Here is a 26,029-nt window from a genome sequence, read left to right as displayed (position 1 = left end):
CAATAAACGATTGTTAGGTCTGATATTGCAGTAACGCGTACGCTTCCACGTTCATGTTTGATTGCACCAAGAACATTGTATCGTTTGATTTTATAAACTGACTTAAAATCACTATAAACGATGGTACGATGTCGGGCAAATGTGGAAGTGTGTACACACTCACGCCCAGCAGTGTAGGCAGATATCTGTAGTGTGTGCAGAGTTACAATCTTTTCAGCAGATGGTTATGACAGATGAAGATCACAGATCTGAAGGTAAATTGTGTAGGTGTGTATGTATGAATCGTCATGGTCATCGGGACTTACAGTCGTTGGTAAAATCGTTACAGAACTCTCAGCTGGAGAAATTTTCTGTAGTGTGTACCCAGCTTTGGTCTATCTAATCCTGCTCAGGAAATTACTATGCCCTGTTAAGAGAAATATATGTAAGGACCTTTTCCTTGGTACAGATGGAGTAGAGATTAGTGCAGCGGGACGCTGAGAAGACCTATTATGCTGAATAAAGAAGGCATGATTAAATGCAATAAACTTATATTGTATTATATCTGTATTAAATTTATTTATTACATATTTAGCTGTCAAAGAGATGCCCAGGAAACAAATCGGGTTAGGACAAGGGGCGATTTGTGTGTCCTCTGTCTCTAATGAGACGCTGTGTGCTGAACACTACACACGATATATAATTCCAGCACCATGGTCAGAGACATCCAGCCTTCCCTATAATTACATCTGGCTGGAGAATCGTCATCAGTGTCTGTACTACAACCACTGCCTGTTCCCTTATACACACACACAAATCACAGGAAGAACAGTATATTCGATATATGTCTGTGTAAGATCATCTTAACCTACTAGTGTCCGATTGGTTCAGAGCTGTACTGAGCTCTGCTGTGTGACATTTAGGAGAAACTGCTGGAACCCACATTAGCCAATCAGATTCTAGCTGTCATCTCTAGTAGTGTTCAAAAGAATAAAAGCAGATGTCTCGTTGCTATGGGTTACCGTTCCTTTTTTTCCTGTACACCAAGTTTTTTTTTTTTTTTTTTAAATGTCCCCTGATGTGAATTTATGCAGATAGAAATACATGGTAAAAATAAGATAACGTAACTTCGTACCGTAATGTCTCTAGTACTTACCCTGTTAACCCACCAAAAATCTCAGTGACATATGAATAATCACCTCCTGATTTAGGGATCGCGACTCCGAGTTCTGCATAGCACATGGACCCCAGGGCAGAGATACCACCGCCAAGGACCCAGATAATTAACGCCAGCCCCACAGACCCGCTGTGCTCCAGGACACCCTTCGGAGATATGAAGATACCGGAGCCTATAATGTTACCTGTAACAGAGACAAAGACATTCAGGTACAATGTTCTCCAACACTCTAACACTAATGTAGGTGCTGTGAAAGGTGGTTGCAGAGTCACAATTTAGTTGCAGTGTTTAAAATGCATTTATAATTGGTTCATTTTCATTGCACGATACGGGCGCTCCATCCAGGCGATTCAACTCGGCGCAAGGTGCTGCTGAGCATCGCCTTGAAGTTCAGATGCGCTTATTACCAGCTAGTACGGTAGGAATCTCTGCTCATAAAAAATGAGCGTAGATTTCTTACCTAGCACTGGCGCGATGTGGATCTGTTGACGTTTCGAAGACACCTCGCTCCGAATTGAATCTTCCCCTAGTTCTACTGAAAAGGGAACGGACTGAGTCTGCAGTAGAGTGACCATCAATGTCATCAACGTCCTGGCTTCAGGCCGGGGAGTTGGTTGTCCGAAAGGACAGCCCCTATAACTCGATAGAAATTAGGAATGTTCCTATAGATAATGTTATACAAGAGGGAGCGATTGTAGAACATCAACCTGATCTGTAACATCCAGCTACAAATATTAGGTAAAAGAGGACAATTTGGAAGACAAGACAAGATAAGGAGATAAAGGACCTAAAGAGAGACCATCTCCCGAAATTGGAAACAGTTAGGAGGATATGTTACTGTTGCGTTAATCAGGAGGATTAAATTACATTTCTGGCCCTTTAGTCAGGTGCTTGTCAATTACAAGGTGAATATAGTTCATGTAGCAAGTCATTAATTGGTTAATTAATAACAATCATTATCATGGTTTCATTTCTACAAAGCATGTGAATGTGAAAGTAAATATCATACAAAAAATAGTGTTTGATTCCTACATTATAAGTGTTCATCTGTATATGATATAATTAACCTCTTTTGCCATTGATAGATTGTTCTTAATAATGCTATAAATATTATTAATTTGAAAACATTTATTTTACAGAAATATTATTAATTTAATACAAAGATATTTACGTATCTTTATACAAACAAGATAATCTATTGTATGTAATCATATTAAAATATAAATAAAATTGTTATTCTTACTAAACAATAACATATGTTGCAACTGTAAATAGTACCATGCATAACACAGAAATTAAGGGGTCATAAATTAAAGAAGACTGCTGGCCAAATTTGTGTTTAGAGGATACAGGATCAAAGATCGGCAATTTTTATATCCAATTGATTTTGATTTTTGCAAAAGCAGCTTTTGTTAAATCCCTTTATTGAGTTTGCAACACCTGAAATTGCAAATTTGAGAAACATTGGAATGTGCTATAAAAAATGTTTAACAGAAGTAGAAATGTCTCTGGCACATAAATAGTTTCAACTGTCTCTGGATTATAATTTATATTTCAGCTTTTGCGTTCAGTTAGTCAGATTTTAATTTTCTGAGCAGTTATACACACCTAACCAATGCCCAGCAAACCAACTCCTACCCAACTCCCAGCGAACCAACTCCTACCCAACGACCAGTAAACCAACTGCAAGTGAACCAACTCGTACCCAACGCCCAGCGAACCAACTCCCAGCAAACCAACTCCTACCCAACTCCCAGCGAACCAACTCCTACCCAACGACCGGCGAACCAACTCCCAGCGAACCAACTCCTACCCAACGACCAGCGAACCAACTCCTACCCAACGACCAGCGAACCAACTCCCAGCGAACCAACTCCTACCCAACGCCCAGTGAACCTACTCCCAGTGAACCAACTCCTACCCAACCAACTCCCAGCGAACTAACTCCCAGCAAACCAACTCCTACCCAACACCCACTAACCAACTCCAAGCGAACCAACTCCAAGCGAACCAACTCCAAGCGAACCAACTCCAAGCGAACCAACTCCAAGCGAACCAACTCCAAGCGAACCAACTCCAAGCGAACCAACTCCAAGCGAACCAACTCCAAGCGAACCAACTCCTAACCAACGCCCAGCGAACCGACTCCCACCGGGCATGTTACAAAATAAATAAAGTTTGCACTGTCACATGAATGAAATCTACTGTAGGAAAATATTTTACCTTGTTGTATTAGGCTGTTGAATGAAATAACCTTTTATAATAGAATTACAACGTGAACGTGACAGCTATGACCACTCTGACACTGTATATTTTTAACTTCTTACAACAGATTGTTTATAAATATTCATATTAATGAACCACCTATATTCTGCTGTTCTAGGCTTGTTGGTGAATTACTTTCCATGCACTGAATCTCTTTGTAACATGACACAGGTGCAGGGTAGGACGTGTGTGATTTTTTTTTTTTCATTTTGCATGTTGTATGTTAAACACATGGTACACTTGATTCTAGTTGTTGCTACAATAAATCAGATATGTTCATGTGTTGTACTGATTCATGTGTGTTTTTAAATTATATTGGATCAAAATATCATTACCAATCCATTGTTTGGTTGGATGAAGTGTTAAACTGCCTGTCAGCTTGGATTACTAGACCCCCACATCATTCCATTTGATGTGGTCAGAGAATTTCCTCCGCTAATGGCTGTGTGGATTGAATATTCTAAAACTGAGCTGTTCTCACCCCACTGTGCTGTCAGTGCTTCTTGTCCTTCATTGCTGTTTATAGGTGCTGACAGTTTCTACTAACTATACCAGGTAGCTTTAGACACAGGGAGCCTGAATTATTAAGGAAAGTAAAGCAAAAAAAATATGAGTAACTTTGCCCCTTGGCAAACCATGTTGCATTGGAGGGGGAGGTAAATTTAAAATGTGGCAGATTTATAGTTGGGGTAGGGCATGTCCTAGATCAACTTTAAATTTCAGTGTACAAATGAAGCTATCAAGTACTTGTGTGCTACCTGAAAAAGAGCCAGTATTTATCTTATGTGCAAAACACTGAACTAATTTGCACCCCTTGCATTGTAACATGGAGAAAACGTACTCATTTTTTGCCTTACTTTCCTTAATAAATCCGGTCCAGTGTCTTTGATGTCTCTGGACTATATCTGCAAACCTTACCCATTCTTCAATGATATGGTTTTCAACCTCCGAACTTGGAATCATGGTCAACGTATCAAACTTTCTGGTTCAGGCGTTTTCATGCCCTTTGCATGATGGCTGCCCCCATATTACTTCACCTTTTTCACACCCCTCCTATTGTTGTACCAAAATCTGGGGTTTCACATTTATATAAGTACCATGTGGTCTTCCTTTCCATTGTTCCCGTTATACTCTTCCTTTCCATTGTTCCCGTGATACTCTTCTCTTTCTTTGTTCCCGTGATACTCTTCCCTTCCTTTGTTCCCGTGATACTCTTCCCTTCCTTTGTTCCCGTGATACTCTTCCCTTCCTTTGTTCCCGTGATACTCTTCCCTTCCTTTGTTCCCGTGATACTCTTCTCTTTCTTTGTTCCCGTGATACTCTTCCCTTCCTTTGTTCCCGTGATACTCTTCCCTTCCTTTGTTCCCGTGATACTCTTCCCTTCCTTTGTTCCCGTGATACTCTTCCCTTCCTTTGTTCCCGTGATACTCTTCCCTTCCTTTGTTCCCGTGATACTTTTACTTTCTGTTGTTCCCGTGATACTCGTACTTTCCGTTCTTCCAGTGATACCCTCTTCCCTTCCGTTGGTCCCGTGATACCCTCTTCCCTTCCGTTGGTCCTGTGATACTCTCTTCCTTTCCTTTATTCCCGTGATACTCTCGTTCCTTCCTTTATTCCCATGATACTCTTCCTTTCCATTGATCCTGTGATACTGTATTTTGCATCTATTTGCAGTATCCTAAATTACAAGGAGTGTTATGAATGGTCTGCAAGGTGTCAGTTATGAATAATTCACCTTCCAAACATAAATAACAGCTACTTCGGGAGAAAGATCTAGGGTTTGATCTGAATTTAATGTTTTGTCGAAAATCTAGGAGACAACATGTAAATGCTCAATTACAACATCAGTGTTAGGCGCCGTCCCCGCTTACCTTCCCCTTCGTGGAGATGGACGCCTTCTTGATGCCCAGGCCGCTGCGTCCCATTCCTAGGCAATGGGACGTGATCTCTGGCCACTTTCTATTCTGGCCGGCAGCTCCCTTTGCACATTACCCGGCAACGGGATGCGCTTCACCTCGGCACTGTCGGCAGCCAGTGACCAGCAGCTAAGCCCACACATCCTTGCGGGGGTCCCTGGTGAATACTGGGGCCATGTTAGACTTCCCACCTCTCTGCCTAACTGGGGTAGATAGGTTGATGGTAGGCAGTTACCATCAACATCTTTGTGATCGTGACAATCAGTCTGAGAAACGTCCTAGTAAGTACTAATGAGTTGGTATAGTGTCCCTAACATTTTGGCTAAATCTCTTCCTGGATATAGTGTTCTGTTTTTCTAAGGGTATAGTAGCTATACAGTATAGAAAAGCCTGGCTGTCCACACGGATTCAGTTGTTTTACAGTTCAGGCCACACCTCCAGACCTCCCTGCGTGAAGGCAGCTTCACTTAATTAATCTGGCGCAAGCTACCTCTTCTATAGACGGCACTATCAACCAATTAGTGATAATAAAGCTACTTTTTGTTTGCGGTACATTGACAAGCCATGGGGGCGGAGGGAGAAAGGCTACTGAGAAAACACAACTGCAACTCCGCAAATCGTGATATTATTCCAGGAGCAAAAGTTGCAAACGTTTAGCTTGTTTTATGTTTATTATTTTCAGCAAGACCTTTACAAGCAGCAGAGGAGCTGTATGTTTATAGTGGCCCTAATCATCTTGGATTATATCCCCCCTAATCCCTCATACACACTGGCACATTGCAGTGGTCATTGGCGTTCTACAAGGGGTGTAAAAATGTCTTCTGTCCATAGACCACTCTGCTTTCACAATAAACACCTTTGTATATTGAGCGTGTTTCACTCAATTACTTCGACCTTTGGCGTGTTTACATAAAAAATGCACCTTAGATGAACGTACCATGGGTGCCTGTATATTATTATCCTTTATATAGCGCCAATCACATCATGCAGCGCTGTACAGACACTATATAATCATTCACATAGGCTCCCTGCCCCACTGGATCTTACCGGCAAAATTCCCTAACACACACACACACACACACACACGCACACACGCACGCACACGCACGCACGCGCGCGCACGCACACACGCACGTCAGTTTTGTCAGCAGCCAATTAGCCTACCAGTATGTTTTTGGAGTGTGGGAGGGGAACCCTTGGAACCTTGGGGAGAACATATAAACTCCACACAGAATGGCCCTGGTCGGAATCTAAACTCATTACCTCGGTGCTGTGAGATAGCAAACGATAACCTATGTGCACCTGAGCTTGTAATTGATAATTGCGCCTGCACATATTTCATACGATTTCCCCTCTATCCATAGCTATTCTCTTCCATCATTGTTATTGTAAAACTGAGTGGTTGGTGAAAACTGTTGAGATATCATCATCATCAGCAACTATTTATATAGTGCCATTAATTCCGCAGCGCTGTATAGAGAACTCACTCACATCAGTCCCTGCCCCATTGGAGCTTACAGTCTAAATTCCCTAACACATGCACAGACCAAGAAAGACTAAGGGCAATTTAATAGCAGCCAATTAAATTACTAGTAATGTTTTTAGAATGTGGAAGGAAACCACAAACACGGGGAGAACATATAAACTCCACACAGATAAGGCCATGGTCGGGAATCGAACTCATGACCCCAGTGCTGTGAGGCAGAAGTGCTAACCACTAAGTGCTAATACAACAGACTGAGACTTAGGGGTATATTTACTAAAGAGCGGGTTTGAAAAAGTGGAGGTGTTGTCTACAGCAACCAATCATATTCTAGCTGTCATTTCCTAGAATGTACTAAATAAATGATAACTAGAATCTGATTGGTTGCTATAGGCAACATCTCCACTTTTTCAAACCCACACTTTAGTAAATATACCCCTTAATGTTGTTTGAGTGATTACACTGGAGGGACAGCAGGTGGCGCTGTTACTAAATGTGTTAGTGTGTTGTTATTATTAGAGATGGTAACTGACCCCCGTGTTTTGGTTTTGGATTCGGTTTTGGATCTGGATTACCGTCGTGTTTTGGTTTTGGTTTTGCAAAACCGCCATTGCGTGTTTTGGTTTGGGTTTTGTTTGGTTTTGTTTTGCTATTTTGTTGGAAAATCAATGTTTTTGGGCCTAAAATAACCCAATTTAGTGCTCCAACTGTTTTAGAGATAAGTAATCTAATTGTTGAGGTAATAAATCATCCAAAAAACAGTTTAATTCTTCGTTGGTAGGCCTTCATTTATTCTACACACAAAACAGATTGTCTTCCTCTCCATCTATGCATATTGGCAATGCAGCCATCGTCTTTGGATGTATATTACACCCTACACTTAAAGTTAAATATGTAAAGAAATGGAGAAAGCCAGTTTGGTTTCTGTCTCTATAGGCCCCCCTCCACTTGTCAAAAATACCAAAAAATTCAGCCGTTATAGACTGTACAATATTGTGAGAAATGGACAAAGTCAGTTTGGGGTCACTCTGTCTATGACACCCTACCCTTAAGGATAAATTTCTTGACCTGCCTCTGGGATGACGATTCACCCCCAGCAGCAGCAACAGCAGCAGCAGTGGGACTAACGCTTTCTTCAGAGGAATCAATAATAGTGCCGGAGTCATCCAGCCTTAAGTGGGATGCCGGGCTAACTCCGAGCGCTACTGAGGATACTGATGAGGATGGTGTGGTGGGTGTATTTTGTAGCCGTCGGGATGTCGGTGAGCGGAGGGTCTTAGCTGATGAGGGAGTGCTTGTATTCTTTTGGGAAGAACTTTCAGCTTTTCCCAACACTTTGCCATGAACTCTCGTTAAATGGCGTAACATAGACGAGGTTCCAAGATGGTTAAGGTCCCTCCCTCGACTGACTGTGGCTTGACATACACTACAAATGGCTATACAATTGTTGTCTGGATTTGGGTAGAAATAATTCCACACATAAGAAGTGGATTTTTTTGTTTTATGCCCAGGCATGACAATGGCCTTTTTCTTGTCACGTGCCAGAACTGCTGCCACTGGTGCAGGACTTACACTAACAACCTCATCAACATCCTCATTAGCGCCCTCGTCGCCTACACAAATCTCCCCCTCATCCTCTTCTAATTCCAAAGTGGCATCCTCAATTTGGGTATCACCGGCTACACTCGGGCTATTAAGGCACACATCAGCAGAATGCTCACGATTAGACATCCCACTGTTGGATGAACTCTCCACAGGGATTGTTGTCATTTGTGAATCAGAGCAAATATTCTCCTGTAATGCCTCACTGTTATCTTGCAGCTCGGCTTTGACGCGTAACAGTAGTTGTGCACCAATTGTAGGCTGGGTAACTTTTTGGGATCTGCCACTAATAGCCAAAGGTGAAGGCCTCATTCTCTCTTTGCCACTGCGTGTGTAGAATGGCATGCTTGCAATTTTTTTTTTATCGTCACTTAACTTTTGCTCAGTTACACTTCTTTTTCGCTTCAATACAGTAAATTTTTTTGGGGGTTTTTATTTTTTGCACTAATTTGAAAACACTCTGTTGTTTGACATCGCCTTGGCCAGATGACGTACTGGGAACACTAACATCAGGACTGGTGACAGAACCTGGTTGCTCATTCAGATCATATGTGGACTGCTTTGAATCCATTCTGAGCGCAAACCACTGGGGAGTGCTAAAAATTATTTAGTAGATACTGCTGACAGATATGACTTTTGACAGCCAGAAATATTAATGCACAATTAGGGAGGACACCCCAAAAGCACTGAGGAGTGCTAAAAATTATTTAGTAGATACTGCTGACAGATATGACTTTTGACAGCCAGAAATATTAATGCACAATTAGGGAGGACACCCCAAAAGCACTGAGGAGTGCTAAAAATTATTTAGTAGATACTACTGACAGATATGACTTTTGACAGCCAGAAATATTTATGCACAATTATGGGGGACACCTCAAAAGCACTGGGGAGTGCCAAATATTAAGAAAAAATAATAAACCTCTATCCTCCTCTCTGCACTAGCGATTTTGGTTAGAGCAATTGCAAGAACAATATTGTATTCTCTGTCCCTGCTCTAATCAGCCTATGACTACACCCTGCTCTCTCCCTCTGTCAAATGGCGATGGATTGCTGTGGAGGCGTGTATTTATAAAGTTGAAGTATCGCGAGAACCGAGCCCCGAGATCCGACGACGTCACGATGACGTTCGGCCTCGATTTGGATTCGGAACGGGCGGGAGAGTACCGAGCTGCTCAGCTCGGTACTCGGATACCCAAAGTTCGGGTGGGTTCGGTTCTCGGAGAACCGGACCCGCCAATCTCTAGTTATTATTACTCTGTATTATAGATATGTACTCTGTGGTACAGGAATGTTCTAGAAATGTTTGTTGTCATGTCTGTATGCTGATATCTAAATCATACTTGCCAGCTCTCCCTGAATGTCAGGGAGACTCCCTGAAATAGGGGTGATCTCCCGCACTCCCTGAAGAGTCTGGCATTCTCCCTGATGCTGAGCCAGTACAAGACGTGGTTGGCTTCGCCATCTGTGGCATGATGACACAGTTCAGAAATTGTGTCCTATCTCCATGTATTGATGCCTATGAAGGTAGCCATTTTCTTGGAGACCAAGATTTAATCAAAGACTGACAGGTAACACAACATGACTTCAGTAATGGAGACAGAAATGTAAAAGACACTTCAGTCTCTAGAGATTCATTAGCTGCTTTTCTTTAACGCGCACGGGAGACTCCAGCATTTCTGGGAGAACTCCCGGGAGAGCAGGGCAACCTCCCGGTTCTCACTCCCGAAATAGATCAGTGGAGGCGGGGCTTAATGACAAATATTGTGTCATCTTAGCCCCGCCCCTTGCTGTAATTAGCCAAAATTGTGACAATCGTTTAGGGGGCGGGCCAAAAGATTTGATTCGTCCAGCCCCACCCCCTCACGCCCACCTCTCCCGAGATCTCCCTGAAGCCAACGAGGAAAAGTTGGCAAGTATGATCTAAACAGTGTATTATAAATAGTTATACCACAAAAATCTTCCCAGTGTGTGCCTATTGACAAAATGCAGAAAGCAAGAAAGGAAATAAAACTTCCAGTCTTGCCCCAAAAACTGTTCTGCCTTAGGGCTAGATTTACTAAGCTGCGGGTTTGAAAAAGTGGGGATGTTGCCTATAGCAACCAATGAGATTCTAGCTTTCATTTATTTAGTACTTTCTACAAAATGACAGCTAGAATCTGATTGGTTGCTATAGGCAACATCCCCACTTTTTCAAACCCGCAGCTTAGTAAATCTAGCCCTTATAGTCTTGTGCCTACAGAGCCTGACATGTTACCCAGCAGATTATTCAAAGTCATCTCTGCACTTATTTAATGGCAGGATGATGATTCTAGCTTCAGATTCTTATGACTATAATAGTTGCCATTACGAGAACCAGGGTATAAATATGACGCTGGTAACTATATCATGTCTGGATAAGCACCGATTGTGCCTACAGATATTTTATTTTTGGTTGTATTTCAGTAAACCAAACAAGGCAGAGAGAGAAAATACCAGGGCTATGCCCCCCCCCCCCTCCCCTTACATGGATGACCTGGGGTTAGTTGACCTTTGACTGGTTGTGCCAGTGATACTCTATGGAAATGTCTGTATTCAGACGGGGGCTGTTTTGCATGCAGAGAAAGCCCACTTTAAACTCCACGATTTACTCTAATGGAGTGTCAGCGATGTTGTCTAATAAGACAACATTAGCTCCATACACTGGAGACAAGGGGCCTACAAACCCTGTCAGATGGGGGACCCCAGAACGGACACATTCTGCTGCTAGAACACTGCCCATGCAAATGAACTTACACGGAAAGGCCAGCTTGTACACACAGGCACAACGTGAATTTGTCCAAACCGTTTCCACCGCACACGGGACAAAGGCCGACTATCTCCTACTGCAGCTGAATTGTGTAATCTGGTTCCTTGCTGGAAGGAAATCTTATTCGTATTTAGCAGAACCACTTTATCATCCAGCAAAAGCCTTTTAGCTCCGTGGCACGGGGTCAAACTAACACCCCTGCCACGTTCAGTGCCTTCTCTTTCCCCAGGCAACCACCTTGAGAAGTTATGTCCCTTTTATTTTTCCGAAGTGCTCCCTGCTTGGCATGCAGAGTTACAGTCAGACATTCACACTTGTGCTGGGGGAAAAGTCAGCCAAAGCCGGGCGACGTATCACTGGGCACTTAACCCGTTAGCGCCCGCAGATAAAGTGGCATGTGGGGGCTAGTCCAAAAGTTTAAACTTTTAAACTTTCCATATAACTTAAAAAAAAAATAAACACAGCTTAAAAGGCCATGAAACTATCCACATATTAAAGCTCCCCTAACTATACAGCCCCTGGAATATTTTATACTTTATGTAGGTGTGTTATGGATCTGATCACAAGTTACTGCTCTCTGTTATCAGTTAAAATTCACGTTGACAAAAATGTTCCTATGCACACCAGTGTTGCTGTTAGTAATCCCGTTGAAGCACGCTGTCTGATTTAAAAGACCATTAAAGCAGTACGAATATAGAATTATAATCTACTAATAACAATCACAGATATAGTGGTGTAGTCCCCATATACGGCGACAGATATCAACATATTTCCCATCGCCATTTGCTGTGTGGCTGCTAAAGTTTGATCGGTGCAAGCTATCACTCTCTGTTATCACCCATTTATCTTAGTTTAAACGGTTCTTTAAAGGCTGCTGAACTAAAGTCAGAATATTTTAAAAGTAATAACGGATTACTGTGACCATGTTGTTCTTTAACATAGGTTGTATCTGTGTATTGAAATATTTTTGCAGGAGTTAAAATGTATATAAAATTTATTTTATAATGCCTTGTCTATATATTCTCTAAATTGATGTAAATTTATAATTCAGCTATAAATAAGGTCATGTCTGTTACGAGCCGCGGCGGTGCCCAGCCGCCGCGACTCCCCTACCTCCGTCCCAGCCGTCGCTATGACGACCGGGACGTCACTTCCGGGGGCTCGTCTCGGCCGTTGCCTAGGCAACGGTCGGGACGCTGAGTGAGAGAGCGCCGTGTCCCAGCAAGGAGAACTGCTGGGCGTGTGCGCAACTAGGTAGCCTGTGGGCTAATTAATGCAGGGGGCTGTATTCTTGCAGAGATAGGCTCTGATTGGTTGGGGTCAGTATTTAAGGCAATGAGGTCTGCTACCTCATTGCTGGTTATAGCTTCTGCTTCCCAGTCTGCTGACCTGCTCTGTTCCTGTTCCTATCTATTTGAACTTCTGCTGACCTCCCGTGTATGACCCCTGGCTTGGATTTGGACTTCGCTTGTGTATCCCGTGACCCTGACCTCTGGCCTGTTTACCGTTTCTCCTGTCTGCCTGTGACCCTTGACCCCGGCTTGTTAACTGGTATTGCGACCTGCTGCCGGCCCTTGACCTCTGCGTGGACTTCACTCCGCTTGCCTGGGTTCTCCCCAGCCGGTACACACTTCACGACCCTCTGTCAGTCTGCGGCCCAGTCTGTCCCCACCATCAGGGGCTCCAGTGAACACCTGATTGGCAGAGTAGATTCCAGGTTGTGTTGTGCCGGCTGGAGGGGTTCCTAACAATGTCATTGTAGCGAACGCTTAGACTACGGCTTACCCCAATTTTATACAACTACAATCAAAATTGTTACAACATTTTACCAAATCTATTTTATTTGACTTTGTTACACTATTTGAAGAAATATCCCATAAATATTCATTATGCAAGCCTTTTATACTAGTAATATATTTTAGTTTTTAAAATGTATAGTGTATACCTCTCCTGCTGACAATCTCTTCTTGATATTATTCTTTATATGTGAGAGGAAGGAGAGAGATTCAGCAGACATTCTTGCAGTTTAAAAATAAATAAATAGGCAGGTTATATTGTCACTTTATAGTATACTAGTAAGACTTCAGGTCAAAGACTACTAACCCCATGTCTTCATACAGAAAACATCATGGGCTAGATTTACTAAACTTCGGGTTTTAAAAAGTGGAGATGTTGCCTATAGCAACCAATCAGATTCTAGCTGTCATTTTGTAGAATGCACTAAATAAATGGAAGCTAGAATCTGATTGGTTGCTATAGGCAACATCTCCACTTTTTCAAACCCGCAGTTTAGTAAATATACCCCCATGTGTATTAGCAACTGGTATGAATGCAAAAAAATTGCTAAAACACAAATTGTAATACTTTGGTTCCAGCACTAACCCAGCTGCCTGTATAGCTGCCTTCCTTTGAGCTTCCTAAGTTGCAGTCCATTGAGCACTCAGTCAGAGTAAGATGCAAGGAAAGGTTACATGAAATTTGGTCTTTAATGGTACCTTAGTACTCAGGTCAGGTTAAACATATGCATCGCTTCAATTTATAGCTGAATAATAATCTTGGACCAATATTTACATTTTATTGTTTGCAAAAATATATTTATTTACAAATATATATGCTCTCCAATGGTTACTAATCCATGGCACCATCCTCCTCTGTATGTGTACATACCTGAACCGTGTTTTGGTTAGGTGCAAGCATTTAGACAGGGCAATGGAAGCTATCTGTAACTGTAGGGAGGAGGTAAGAGAGGAACAAGAGAAGCAATTGTGGCCTTACATAGAGCTTGCTTTTAATGTCCCTTTAGCATATACAGGTGATAGGAGATTTTCAAATATATTGTGTTCATAAATAGCATTCAGAATGACATTAGTTTTTAGGAAAGATAAGTTACAACAAGAGGACATACAGACTAAAGGGATGGAGAACTAATGAGGCACAATTTAAACATTTTTTTTTGCAAATTGTACCAAAATTAATGCTAAGCGAAGATTTTCAATTGTAGCTCAATCTCCTTATAAGGTGCCAACTATGTATGGAAAAATTCAGTTCTGTAGTTACTTGGATGTTAATTATAAGGGTTTGAAGGTCTGTACATGAAGTATGGATTTAATCTCTATAGTATTCTCCAATAACCCCTCGGAGAGGCAATATATGCATCAGCAGTTTTCTAGAGATTAACGGTATTGATGATATAAGCTCTGTCTTGATTCCCGAAATGACCTGGTGCATATATTGTAGAATAGTGTTCTCCTAGACTGACTTCTGCATGTAACAACATGAACGGTCGCCCTGTGCCATAAGTCTAACATTCCTGAAGGACTTTTCCTGGGATTAGGATCCATAAGCGGATTATGCAATGTACAACATTGCAGGTTTCTAAATGAAACCGGCCGTTCGCTCGTTCTTCAGGGTTGTGTAGTAGTAAATGCATGAAGTGCGCACGTGTACCCGATATAATTAACTACTGCGACATGGCTATCTGGTAGACCTCAGCATACTCTAATGCAGACCAGTCGAGCTTTCTTCCACACTATGATACTGGTGCCAGACATGGGGTGGAAGATAAATGGAAAATTGTTGCAAGTTTACTGCAGAGGTCGTGCAGCAAAATGGATTTACATAGAGCACTAGCATCATGCATGGTATTCTGCACTGTATGGTAAAAAAGAAAAAAGTATTTATAATATATATTTATGTTATGGGTGACATTAGTGGTCAAAGTGGAAATTTAGAAGTGGCGGTATGAAAAATGTAATGGGAATGAACGGAATTGAATAGTTTAATAATGAAGCCAGTAGGAAAAGTGGCGGTATATACCCCTGTATACAACCCCACTGAGCGACATGCATGCAATGATAAATTTATTGCATGAGGTATGCAGCTTACTTTACTGCATATGATGTTGCAAAAATATGACAACGGGCAGTGTGTAACCAAATAGTAAATACTGTGCTCATCAGACACACTATCCATTATACACAACCACACGTCCAGCACACACCTTACAGTTGCCCCCCAGCCCAGCCTACCCCAGTGTATGCGCCAGGTTTATGTCAGATATTCTTACACACAACCAGATTATAAACACAAGAGGGCTGATTCATTAAGGAAAGTAAAGCAAAAAAAAAGAGTAACTTTGAACCTTGGTACAACCATGTTACAATTCAAGGGGTGCAAATGAGTTTATTATTTTGCACATAAGATAAATACTGGCTGCTTTTACATGTAGGGCAAAATATACTTGATAGCTTTATTTTTACACTGACATTGAAAGTTGATCTAGGACATGCCCTACCCCAACTATAAATATGTGCTCACGTTTTACGTTTGCCTCCCCCCTCCAATGCAACATGGTTTTGCCAAGGTTTAAAGTTACTCATTTTATTTACTTTCCTTTCCTTAATGAATCAGGTCCAAGAAGGTTTTTTTTTAAAAGCGAGTCAAGCAGTAAGAAAGGATGTGATATCTCTGATAGAGACCGATGATGGTCATTGTGTATAGTATACTGATTAATATAGGTTTTATGTTATCTTTTGTCCATCAGTAAATTTAGTGTTGTTTGAGTGTACCTAACTCATTACATTTAGATGCACTAGGCTGTGATAAGCAGCGAAGTTGTAGTATGTGGTGAGACGCGCGTCCATTTGCGCAGCGTATCTTTGCGTTTTTCCACACTGCGTAAGCTTATAGTGAACACACACAATTGCGGTTATTCAGACCTGTGACTTTTTGTCACTTCCGGCTCATTGCGACTGAAGCGCCGTGACGGGGGAGGGAAGGGGTGCGGTAACATAGGCGATGCACATTAAGGGCTTGTCCGCGCGATTGTGACTGCAGCGGTTCCGACTGGGACGTACTCACAGATATGGCTGTACAAGCGGTTTTATTTGCAGGTGATGAGGGGCAGCTGTATACAGTGAATGATGATGACCAACAGCCAAACTAGCGAACCGCTTGCAGTTAAATGTTTGCAAATGATTCGCAGGTGCTTATTGCGACTTTAGTTATCGCTCACCCATAGATTAGGGTTTGCAGTGTGTGTTGTAGCAAAGATAAAAAATATATACTTTTATTTATTTTACATGCAGGTCGGGTTGGGATGTATTAGGTTATTCAACTTGAAATGATGCTTCATAGCAGTTGTGTATGTAACTTATATAATAAAAGTTTTTGCACATGTTCGCAAGTTGGATGTAAGTGTCTGAGGGGGGGTTGCTGTTAAGCAGACACCTCCGCTACCAGTGGTGGATCCAGAAAATAATTTTACCTGGGGCGATTTAGGAGGGTGGGGGGGGGGGGGGGATTTAGGATGGGGGGGGGGGGCGATTTAGTCCCCACCCCATTTTTGACAGCTAAGGCTGCCGGCAACTGCACAATATGTGGTGGTCCTTCATAGTGTGCAGCCGCTGGCAACAACCCCCTGCCCGGATTGCCCCCCCCCCCCCCTGGATCCGCCATTGTCTTCTACTCATCCAGACCTGGATGCATCTGCTGAATACAGCCTACATTCGCATACACTCGCCGGCATCTTTTTAAATCCCAAATGACACTGGCGCTTGCGTTCCTTCCTGATCAGGCGCTTTACGTTTGTTTTCCTGGCGCTGCTCCTGTGTTTTATTCATAGAGCAGCTCTCCTAAAGCTGTGGTAGATTTGTGAGGGAACAATGTGTGTAGGGAATGTGTTGTAAAACTCCCTTCTGTTTGCATTAAACAAGAAATCATCTGTCCGTCCTAGATCCCAAAGGAGGATACAAAATGCACTTTTGTTTTTTAACTTAATGTATGACATGATCAGGCGCGGGCTGGCAGAGTTCAGCCCGGGGTGCGCCCAGGCGGCCGCATCACGTGACACGCGATGCGGCCGCGTCCAATGACCGCCCGTGGGCTGACGGCGGGCGCACGTGGGATGCGGCCGCCGGTAAAACTCAAAATAAAAAAAAACGAAATTGCCTCTGGGCCGGCCCTAACAATAGCCAGAATGAGCGGCCCGTGGGACCGATGCCCCCCTGCCCCCTGGGCCAGCCCGCCCCTGGACATGATCCGTAATCCATCTATTAAAAATCATATTCATAGATTTTGCTTTCTATGCAGTGATACATGAGAGAGCTGTACCCCTTGTCTTAGAACACTATTCATGTATTCAACAGAGTGGCCATGATTGCGCCTAGTATGACCGTACTTGCCCATATTTCAGGAGACTCCTGAATTCCAGGTAGGTCTCCTGGACTCCTTCAGGTGAGGACACATCTGCCTAATTTTGAAGGATTGTGGGTTGACATACGAATATAGTAAGAATGTCCCTCCAAGGTCCCGCCTACTCCCTATTTAGGACCGCCTTCTTCAGTCATCCTTTCTAATATATTACTAAATGGAGCATCGTCTAGATGGGCTCACATAAATGCTCTTACCCCCATCAAATGTGATTGTCGTCCCAAATGGGCTTTAATCATAGACCATAGAACGGAAAAAGCAACTATAAGTGAGGAAAACTAGCCTTACGTGCATTGGGATATATATTTAATAAATGCCCCAGGCTACAAGTTGCCATCCAAGGGCCTGATCATTCAGTAGGCTGACTAGGCGGCAACCTAGGGGCACTAGGCTTTTGGGAGGGGAGGGACAACATTTTTAGGGTTGCAAAGTTGTGAGAGGAAGAGGTATAAACTGAAATTCATTTTAAAATATAAGAATAGTTGTTCTCTAAAGTATTAAGAAAACAATAATGTAGTAAGCTTATAATCTTGACATATTTCCATTATAAAGGCTGAGGACAATGAGTCATCCCAGGCATGCTTGTGGATAAGCGAGCAGGAGAGACGAGGATGGTGACAAGCACAGGTGTAACAGCCCCTCCCCCTCAGTAGCGCTCGTTCATGCCGCTGTTCTGTTATACAGCTCTGATTTTACCCTTATAAAAAGCTAAGAGGAGCTGAGCAGGGGCAAACGCAGGATTTGTAGAGGGGGGTTTCCACACCACGCCGCCAGTGGGCGTGGCAAGCATGCATGGGGACGTGGCTATAATTTTAGACAGTGGTTGGCTGCTCTCCAACTCTTCCTATCCCCATAATATATATGGGCAACACTGCGTGCACTACTGTTAGCTCTCCCTTTTCAAGCAGAGCTGTGTGAAGCGTGGCAGGGTCCAGCCACCTCAATTATACAGTGCCCCAGGCTTGGAGGGGGGTTTCCAGGTACTAGGAACCCCCCCCCCCCCTCCCGACCCCTTCCCTTTGGTTTGCCTATGCTGAGTTTGGAAAACACAGGAATTGGCAGTGGCGGGGGGTGAAGGAACCCGGATTCTAAATTAAGTTTGTTCTTACCTACCGCATGTTAGCGGCCTGAACCCTTAATCAGGTACCATAAAGGAAAACTTCTAGAGAGCATTCCTTACGTCCTAAAACCATTGCGCAGGTGTTGCACATTTTGGAGCAGAGTCATTAAGAAAACTAAAGAAAAGTAAAGCAACAAAATGAGTAACTTTGCTCCTGGACAAACCATGTTGAATGCAAAGGGTACAAATTAGTTTACTATTTTGCCCATAATGAAAATACTGGCTGTTTTTTCCTGTAGGACACAAATACTTAATAGCTTTATTTTTACACTGAACTTTCAAGTTGATCTAGGACATGCCCTACCCCAAATATAAATCTGTCCCCACATGTTAAATTTACCTCCCCCTCCAACATGGTTTTGCCAAGGAACAAAGTTACTCCATTTTTTTGCTTTCCTTCCCTGAATGACTCAGGCCCTTTATGTGTCTAATTATCATTAAGGGAAACCAGCAGTTCAATTAATTGCAAAATCTCAATAAATATTATACAACAATGTTGCAATTGTGTAGCATGAAATCTGTTCTTTGCTCCTTCTAACCTCCGTTTAGTCCCGAACGTACGAGTGTGATCGTTAATGTGCTTTAAATAACTGGGCAGTGTCCGGATAGAAATAGCGTATTAAGACCTTTGGCCTAAAATGAGATTAGTACCCTGCAATGTAGCAATGTAAGAAGCATTGTTCTCGCTCGGAGTGTGAATATTGCACACTGACATCATTAACATTCTTCTTGGAGTAAAGCGGGATATTATAACAACTACAACTACCCCCAATCGCTAGTTTCATTTACACTTGACCTTCTGTAATCTCCCATTTGCCTTGTTTTATAAATTTGGAGTGAAAACTGAAAAAAGATTACAAGAGCTTGAAGTAGATTTGTTAAGTTTACATAACTGACAGCTTGTTACATTCAAAGAAAATTTTGATCCTAGACAATTGGACATAGGCAGCTACGGAACACATGAGGGGTAAATGTATCAAGCTGAGAGTTTTCTGGCAGGTTTGAAAAACCAATCAGATTCTAGCTATCATTTATTTAATACATTCTACAAAATGACAGCTAGAATCTGATTGGTTGCTATAGGCAACATCTCCACTTTTCAAACCCCCAAGAAAACTCTCAGCTTGATACATTTTCCCCCTGGTCTATTACATTCCCTTTTTTAAAATTCTCCAGGCATTGACTCCTGGATAGCAGTTCGAGTTAGTGGTTATAAAAGACAAAACAATAGATATATGAATGACTACACTTCCTGCGCAGCGGAACTTTGCCTAGATGCCGGAAGTCTGAAATCTGTCTGAAAAGAGGTAGTGTTTACTAGGAGGAACTGCAGGTCATGAAGCCCAATAAAAGATGGGACTTGGGATTCAGAAGTTTTTCCCCCTATAAATTCTTTTAAATACGGGTTAGATGTGTTTTTTTCTGGGACTACAAAACCCATGTGTCCAAGAGATTTACTGACAGCCTCCACCGTATACATTCAACCCAAATGGTTACCTGAATGATTCATAAAACGCCATTAAACTTGTGAAAGCTATTGTTGGGAATCCGCGCTTCCCTAAGTATGATAACGAAATGCGTAGGCTGCCAATGGCCATTCTAATCTGACATTCCCTGACAAAGCCTGCAAGGGTGAAACGCGTAAGGTTGCACTTTTCATCCAACTTGAAGCTCATGAGCTCCTTACATCATTCTCCACTCTACACTGTACGGAGATGGGACACGAAAGTGCCTCTGCGCATGCACGAAGGATCGGGCACAAGATACATAGACACCGTGGACACATCTGTGCATGATCTTTGGACTGGGCTTCCCGGGTACACTTCCAACATGAGGGTCTTTTGGCATAAACTTCGGATGCAGAAATCCTCTACGGACTATTAGGACTTAATATCATATATTGCCTATGACTTGTTTGCAGCAGATTACTGGTTCTGATTGGTACTTTTCATGTACAGTTATGGACTGAGACTTTTATATGTTTATTGTCATTTTATATGCCTCTTTTCTGTGTTTTATGTGTATCCAGTGCATTGGGTTTCTGTAAATTGCTTTTGATTTAATACACTGATTTAAAGATTAAACCATTGTCCAATTGATATCAACACAACTGATGTCATAAGACCAATACATATTAGACATCACATATCTGTGATTTGTATCTGCCTACTGTTAACATTAATCTAATAATGTCATCATCCTCTAATTCCTGGTTCCACACGCCGCACAGTCCAGCAGAGTCGCTCAGTTTGATTCCCAAACAAAAGAAGAACAAATTGGACAGTTCCAGTTGCTCACAAAGACCATATTACAGAGATCACTTTCTACTTTCAGGTCCGCGGATAACCTGATGCCGGTCGTCGGCCCACTAGGTGGTCTGATCTTTGTGATCAAATCCAATGCAATAGAATTTTTATGGTTGTGATCGATCTTTGGGCTTTTCACACACCTCAAAAACATCCAAACTGGCTCTACTTGGTCACCGTACTTGCTTATGTTTGTCTGGGTCGCCAATGGTTAGGGGGCACCGAAAACAAAGAATGAACAACGTTATGTCAATCATTCAATGATTTAAATGTCCTGCCGTGCCCCCACAAGGAGCTCTGGCCACACTGACAAGTAATGGCCATGGGGGGGCGCTCGGTGGGTGTTTTCTGTGTGTGTGGGAGGGGGGTTGTGACAATGCCTAGGGTATCCTCGGGGTTTGCACTGGCCCTAGTTGGTCTATGAATATATATAAATGAGTCTTTCTAGACAACCCAATATCTCAGATGGCAAGATGAAGAATTTACTGTAAGCGGATGCACTTACATTAACCGCTGCAGTGCTGAATTCCTTACAGGATAGATATGGGTTCATTGTAGCAACTTTAACCATTAATCTAGTTGGGAAAGGTCTCAAGGGCATTTCTGTATAAAGTGACCGCACGATGCCAGGGAACATCACCTCTGGACACACGCACCCCTCAAATGACTGGTGAACACTAATAGAAGTTACATCTTGCTATGAAGGGTCACAAGCCCCACAAAAATCCTAAAATTCATTAATCAGTGGCAGATTGAAAGCAACGTGGAAACTCACCCCATGTACTATTTTCATGCCCGATGAAGCATTGGGCCACTCCTGTTTCCTCACGGGCTCATACCCCTGAGCTGTAGATCTCTGTGAGATACACAAATTATATGAGCCGAGTGTTGGGTCCAGAATGCCGTTTTTTGTTTGTCTCCTAGCCATATACATTGAGCTGTTAGAAAAACCTCAGTGATGGGCACCTGATGCAAACGTGGGCGACCCTCTAACCTTTAAATAATGGCCGCACCTTATCCTTAATCTCAGTAATAAGATCAAACAATACATTTAGTCAAAGAAACAGACACCTATCTGTAATATTATTTCATAGCAGTCATTATAAACAAGTGTTACAAGCTACAACACACACATCTGACAATAGCAGGAAGGAGCCGGGGCCGCAAGGGACGGTTCGGAGGGCCGCCTGATGCCTATCACTGCTCTAAGAATACCTTCACTGTGGCCCAATAGTTATTCAGGCAACAATGGGTTAGACAGCTGTGGAGGATAAAAGGAATGTGTATATAGTTGTGTTAGCCACGTTAGATTGGTAGGGATGTTATTAGTACATCATTATGTCGAATGACATCCGTAGGTTAGCGTAACTTTAATGGATGAGGCCATTCCAAATTATATAGATACAGAAAATCTACTAAACTAGAAGTGTTTCTGTATAAAGTGTTAAGTCCCTCAATTTTATACACCCCTTATTCCTTTCATGTTGGTATAATCCACAACTCTGCCCCTTTTCTAGATATATGTAATGAAATATGTTTGTCTGATCCATCGGTACCCGATAAACAAGCCACTCCTACTTTGGTGAAGTTAAACTGTGCTCTGTAGTGGAAAACATTAATCAGTGATAACTAAATGCACCAAGATGAGAGGACCAGTTATTGTAACAATTTTAGAACTTTGGAGGATATTGAGTTAATTCCAATATAACACCAAGTTATATATATTCTTAAATTATCCCTGCCCACCTAGTTATACACCATTGTACTTGGATAGATTCCACCTACTGTTGGTAAATAGGTCAAGGACTCCCCACTGTATTCTGCAAATAAATATCCTCTGTGTCTGTAGTGAAAGCTGATCTGTAACGATGCTAATAGAATACTATGAAGATCCAATTAGTTCTCTGAACTGTATTAGGAACTTGTAGAGTTTATTATAGGTTTGGTTCATGTAAACGACACAGCCGTCCAGACCATAATACACCATTTATCTCACTGCCCTATTATAAAAATGGAAGATTTAGAATCACCGACATTGGTAGTAATTTATTTGCATTCAGAGTTTCTCAAAAATCACTCCTGTCCGCCAAGAACGGCAAACTGAGGCTACAGTGGGCACAGGCTCGCCGACACTGGACAGTTGAGGTTTTGAGAAATGTCACTTGGTCTGATGAATGCCGATTTCTACTGCGACATGCAGACGGTAGGGTCAGATTTTGGTGGAAGCACCATGAATCGATGGATCCATCCTGCCTTGTATCGACGGTGCAGTGGTGGTGGTGTAATGGTTTAGGGAATGTTTTCTTGGCACTCATCAAGGCTCCTTTATACCAATTAAGCATCTTTTAATGCCACAGCCTACCTGAGTATTTTCGCTGACCATGTGTATATCCCTTTATGGCCGCATTCTACCCATCTTCTAATGACTACTTCCACCAGGATACAAAACGGGACCTTAGTTTGTGTTAAGTAGTAATTCCCAAAGAACAGCTTTAAATCTCCAGGTGTCTCCAACTCCCAATTTACCAAGCGTGTGTACGTACATTATGCAAAGGAATGAGGTGCTGTAACCCAAGCTGACCATCAGCAATGCCATTCATCTGGGCTTGGGCTTTCAATTAATGTCCCTCGTTCTATTACCTTAATTTTATGCATGGACACAGAGAACCCGTATCTGAACAATGCTTCTCAAGGACCATTCATGAAGTTAGTGTGGAAAAAAAAAAAAAAAAAGTGAACTTCTTCCGCTGCCTTTAGGTAGTCAAAAAAAATGTGAGCTGGAGATTTCTAGTTGACATGTATTAATTCAGTTAGAAAAGATGATTGTCTGAGCTTTACCATCACCCTCCCTTTTCTATTCACCGCCAAAGGAGTTGGCAGGCAGCCAAGACTACTGTTACTACATTGTTTTAACAATGTTGCAAATCTCGGCAAAACAGTTAACCCTTCGTGCTGCAGAAACGCTGAGAAGGTTCGATCTTATTTTCAGCCACAAGGAAGTAAAAAAAACAACAACAAAATAGTTGCAATGTTTTCAGATGGTTCTCTTCTCCATCGGAGGATATGAATGTCAGAGACACAAACAGTCTCCTTTAATAACTTATTAATAATGTTACACATCCGCAGTAACATTTTAGCCGGTTATTCTGCACATGACAGAGGTCACGATAACACCCCTAGCAGGACTTTGTGTTTTCGGAAGCATCTGTCTGCCCCCCGGCCAAACGTAATTTGCAGGGAACAAGCAGCCACACAGCAACCCAGAGAGCCCCACGCTTTGCCAGCTAAGCATCCAGTTTGAGATTTATGTGATACTGTAGGAAGAATGCAACTCGGATCGTGATGTCCGAGTTCACATCCGCCAATTATTCCCCAAAGATCTGTATTCTGGTGCGGACGGAGGGGGCAGGTACCTGGTCACCACCAGCAAATGACTCGATGAGTTATTAATGAGTCGCAGACCAAGAGCCCATTCTGCATTCATTGTTGCCCATTCATCCGCAGGTAATTAAACAGACTAAAAAGAGACATCATCAATCTATTCAAACTGGAGCAACTTTCCTGCCCTTCTGCCTGCAGCGCTGAGCTTCTATCATAACTAAAGGACTTTTTTTCTTTGCTAAACACAAACGAATTCTGCGAAACATCGGCCGATGCATAACACAGACTAAGAGGTTCAAATTAAAATGTTGTTCTCATTTTGGGATTATTCTTTTTATTAGTTATATTATGCTAACATGTTGCACTGTAGTAACTGCTGTGAGATTTCTGTCTACTGACACAGTCCAGAGAGGACATTTACATTTAGTAAGAACTTTGATGATATATTACACTTTCTAAGAAAATGACCATGAGTGGCCTTGATTTGCAAGTGGCATAAAGTGTGTCATTGATGTTCTTGGATGCGTTACTAATGACAAACCGGCTCAGTGTTTCTTAGAACCCTTTTATATTAATCTGGAAGATGAAACGCACATTATTATGTGCATTAAATGGCCACCAGATATGCAACATCTTCTCTCTGTATGTAAACCTTGAATGATTTCAGTTTCTGAATATCGTACCAGTTGTGTCCTAGCCGAGGCAGCAATCTGTTAACAAACGATCAGACCCTGAGCCCTTTCACAAGCGCATAAACACGTGTATTATTCTAAATGTGCGCACCGTTCAGCATGCGCATTAGTCACCGCGGGTAAACAATCCCTCCTTTCGGTTAATGTGCCTCTGACCATGCAATGTGATGTAAATATGGGGTTTTCAACAAGCACGACACTTAACCCTTTCAGATTTTTAAAAATGCCCATATAGCTTTTAATATGAGTGTTAACATGTATTTATAAAACACGGACGTAAGCTAAATAACGTGTTTTGGGCGCATGTGGGCCAGAGCTGAAGGTTTCTTTTGCACCAGGGTTAGGCAACCTGTGACTTTCCAGCTGTTGTAGTACTACAAGTACCAGCATGCCCCGCAGGACCATGACAGCTGCAGGTTGCCTATCTCTTCCTTTGCACCAGTTTCCCGAACTATACAAGTCACCATAATAAAACACTTAGGAACACATTGAAATGATATAAATTGGAGCCCATGCATTATAGTTGATCTTACCTATGATGATGGCGCAAGCACTCACAAGCCCTATCTCCTTTTTTAAAGTGACGTTTTCTGTGGCGGTGTCCTGGCCCGGTGCGGGATCTGGTAGGTGCGGAGTCGGTGCCGTGGGACCGTGCCCTGGACCGCTGCTGCTGTTGGAGTTTTTGATGGGATTCTCCCCTGCCATTTCTCCAGTGTCCTGAATTCCCTGTGATCAGCTGCCGGCCAGACTAGTTGTGCTGCTCAGTGTGGACTCTTCTTGGACAGGACCCCGTGAATACACCAGGTATCTCCTCTCTGCTGCACCTGCAGAGCCGACAGTCACACCACACACACCCGGCACACTAGGAGGACACTTTACATGCTGCGTTCCACAGCCAGTGTGCACTTTCCACAATGGCCAGGAGGAGGGTCCACACACTCGGCTCTTAAAGACACAGAGCTTGCATCCACAGCCTCCCCCTCCCCTTGTGAAAAGAAAGTTCATTATAATCTTTCAGCAGTAAATGCAAATATTTTCTGCACTTAAGTATTTAACTGCACCACAGGACTCCTCGTAAAAATCCGTGTTAATCTTCATTATATTGGTCAG

The 26,029-nt window shown here is 42.5% G+C and overlaps 1 protein-coding gene across 3 annotated transcripts in view; it reads right to left on the bottom strand.

The window, feature by feature from the left end:
* SLC7A10 (solute carrier family 7 member 10) overlaps positions 1-25,825 on the bottom strand; it is a 45,578-nt gene extending 19,753 nt beyond the window's left edge. For all 3 annotated transcript variants that reach the window (XM_075189182.1, XM_075189183.1, XM_075189184.1), the window contains exons 1-2: positions 25,453-25,825; positions 1,136-1,340 (exon numbers count right to left, since the gene is read on the bottom strand). In XM_075189182.1, the coding sequence (XP_075045283.1) occupies positions 1,136-1,340; positions 25,453-25,624 (377 nt within the window). In that variant the 5' untranslated portion in view covers positions 25,625-25,825. The remainder of the gene's footprint in view (positions 1-1,135; positions 1,341-25,452) is intronic.
* Between the last annotated feature and the right edge of the window lie 204 nt (positions 25,826-26,029).

Source organism: Mixophyes fleayi, chromosome 10, assembly GCF_038048845.1.
Source record: "Mixophyes fleayi isolate aMixFle1 chromosome 10, aMixFle1.hap1, whole genome shotgun sequence".
NCBI lineage: Eukaryota > Metazoa > Chordata > Amphibia > Anura > Limnodynastidae > Mixophyes > Mixophyes fleayi.
The sequence above is the reverse complement of the archived record's forward strand: the minus strand, read 5'-3'. Positions and strand labels throughout refer to the sequence as shown.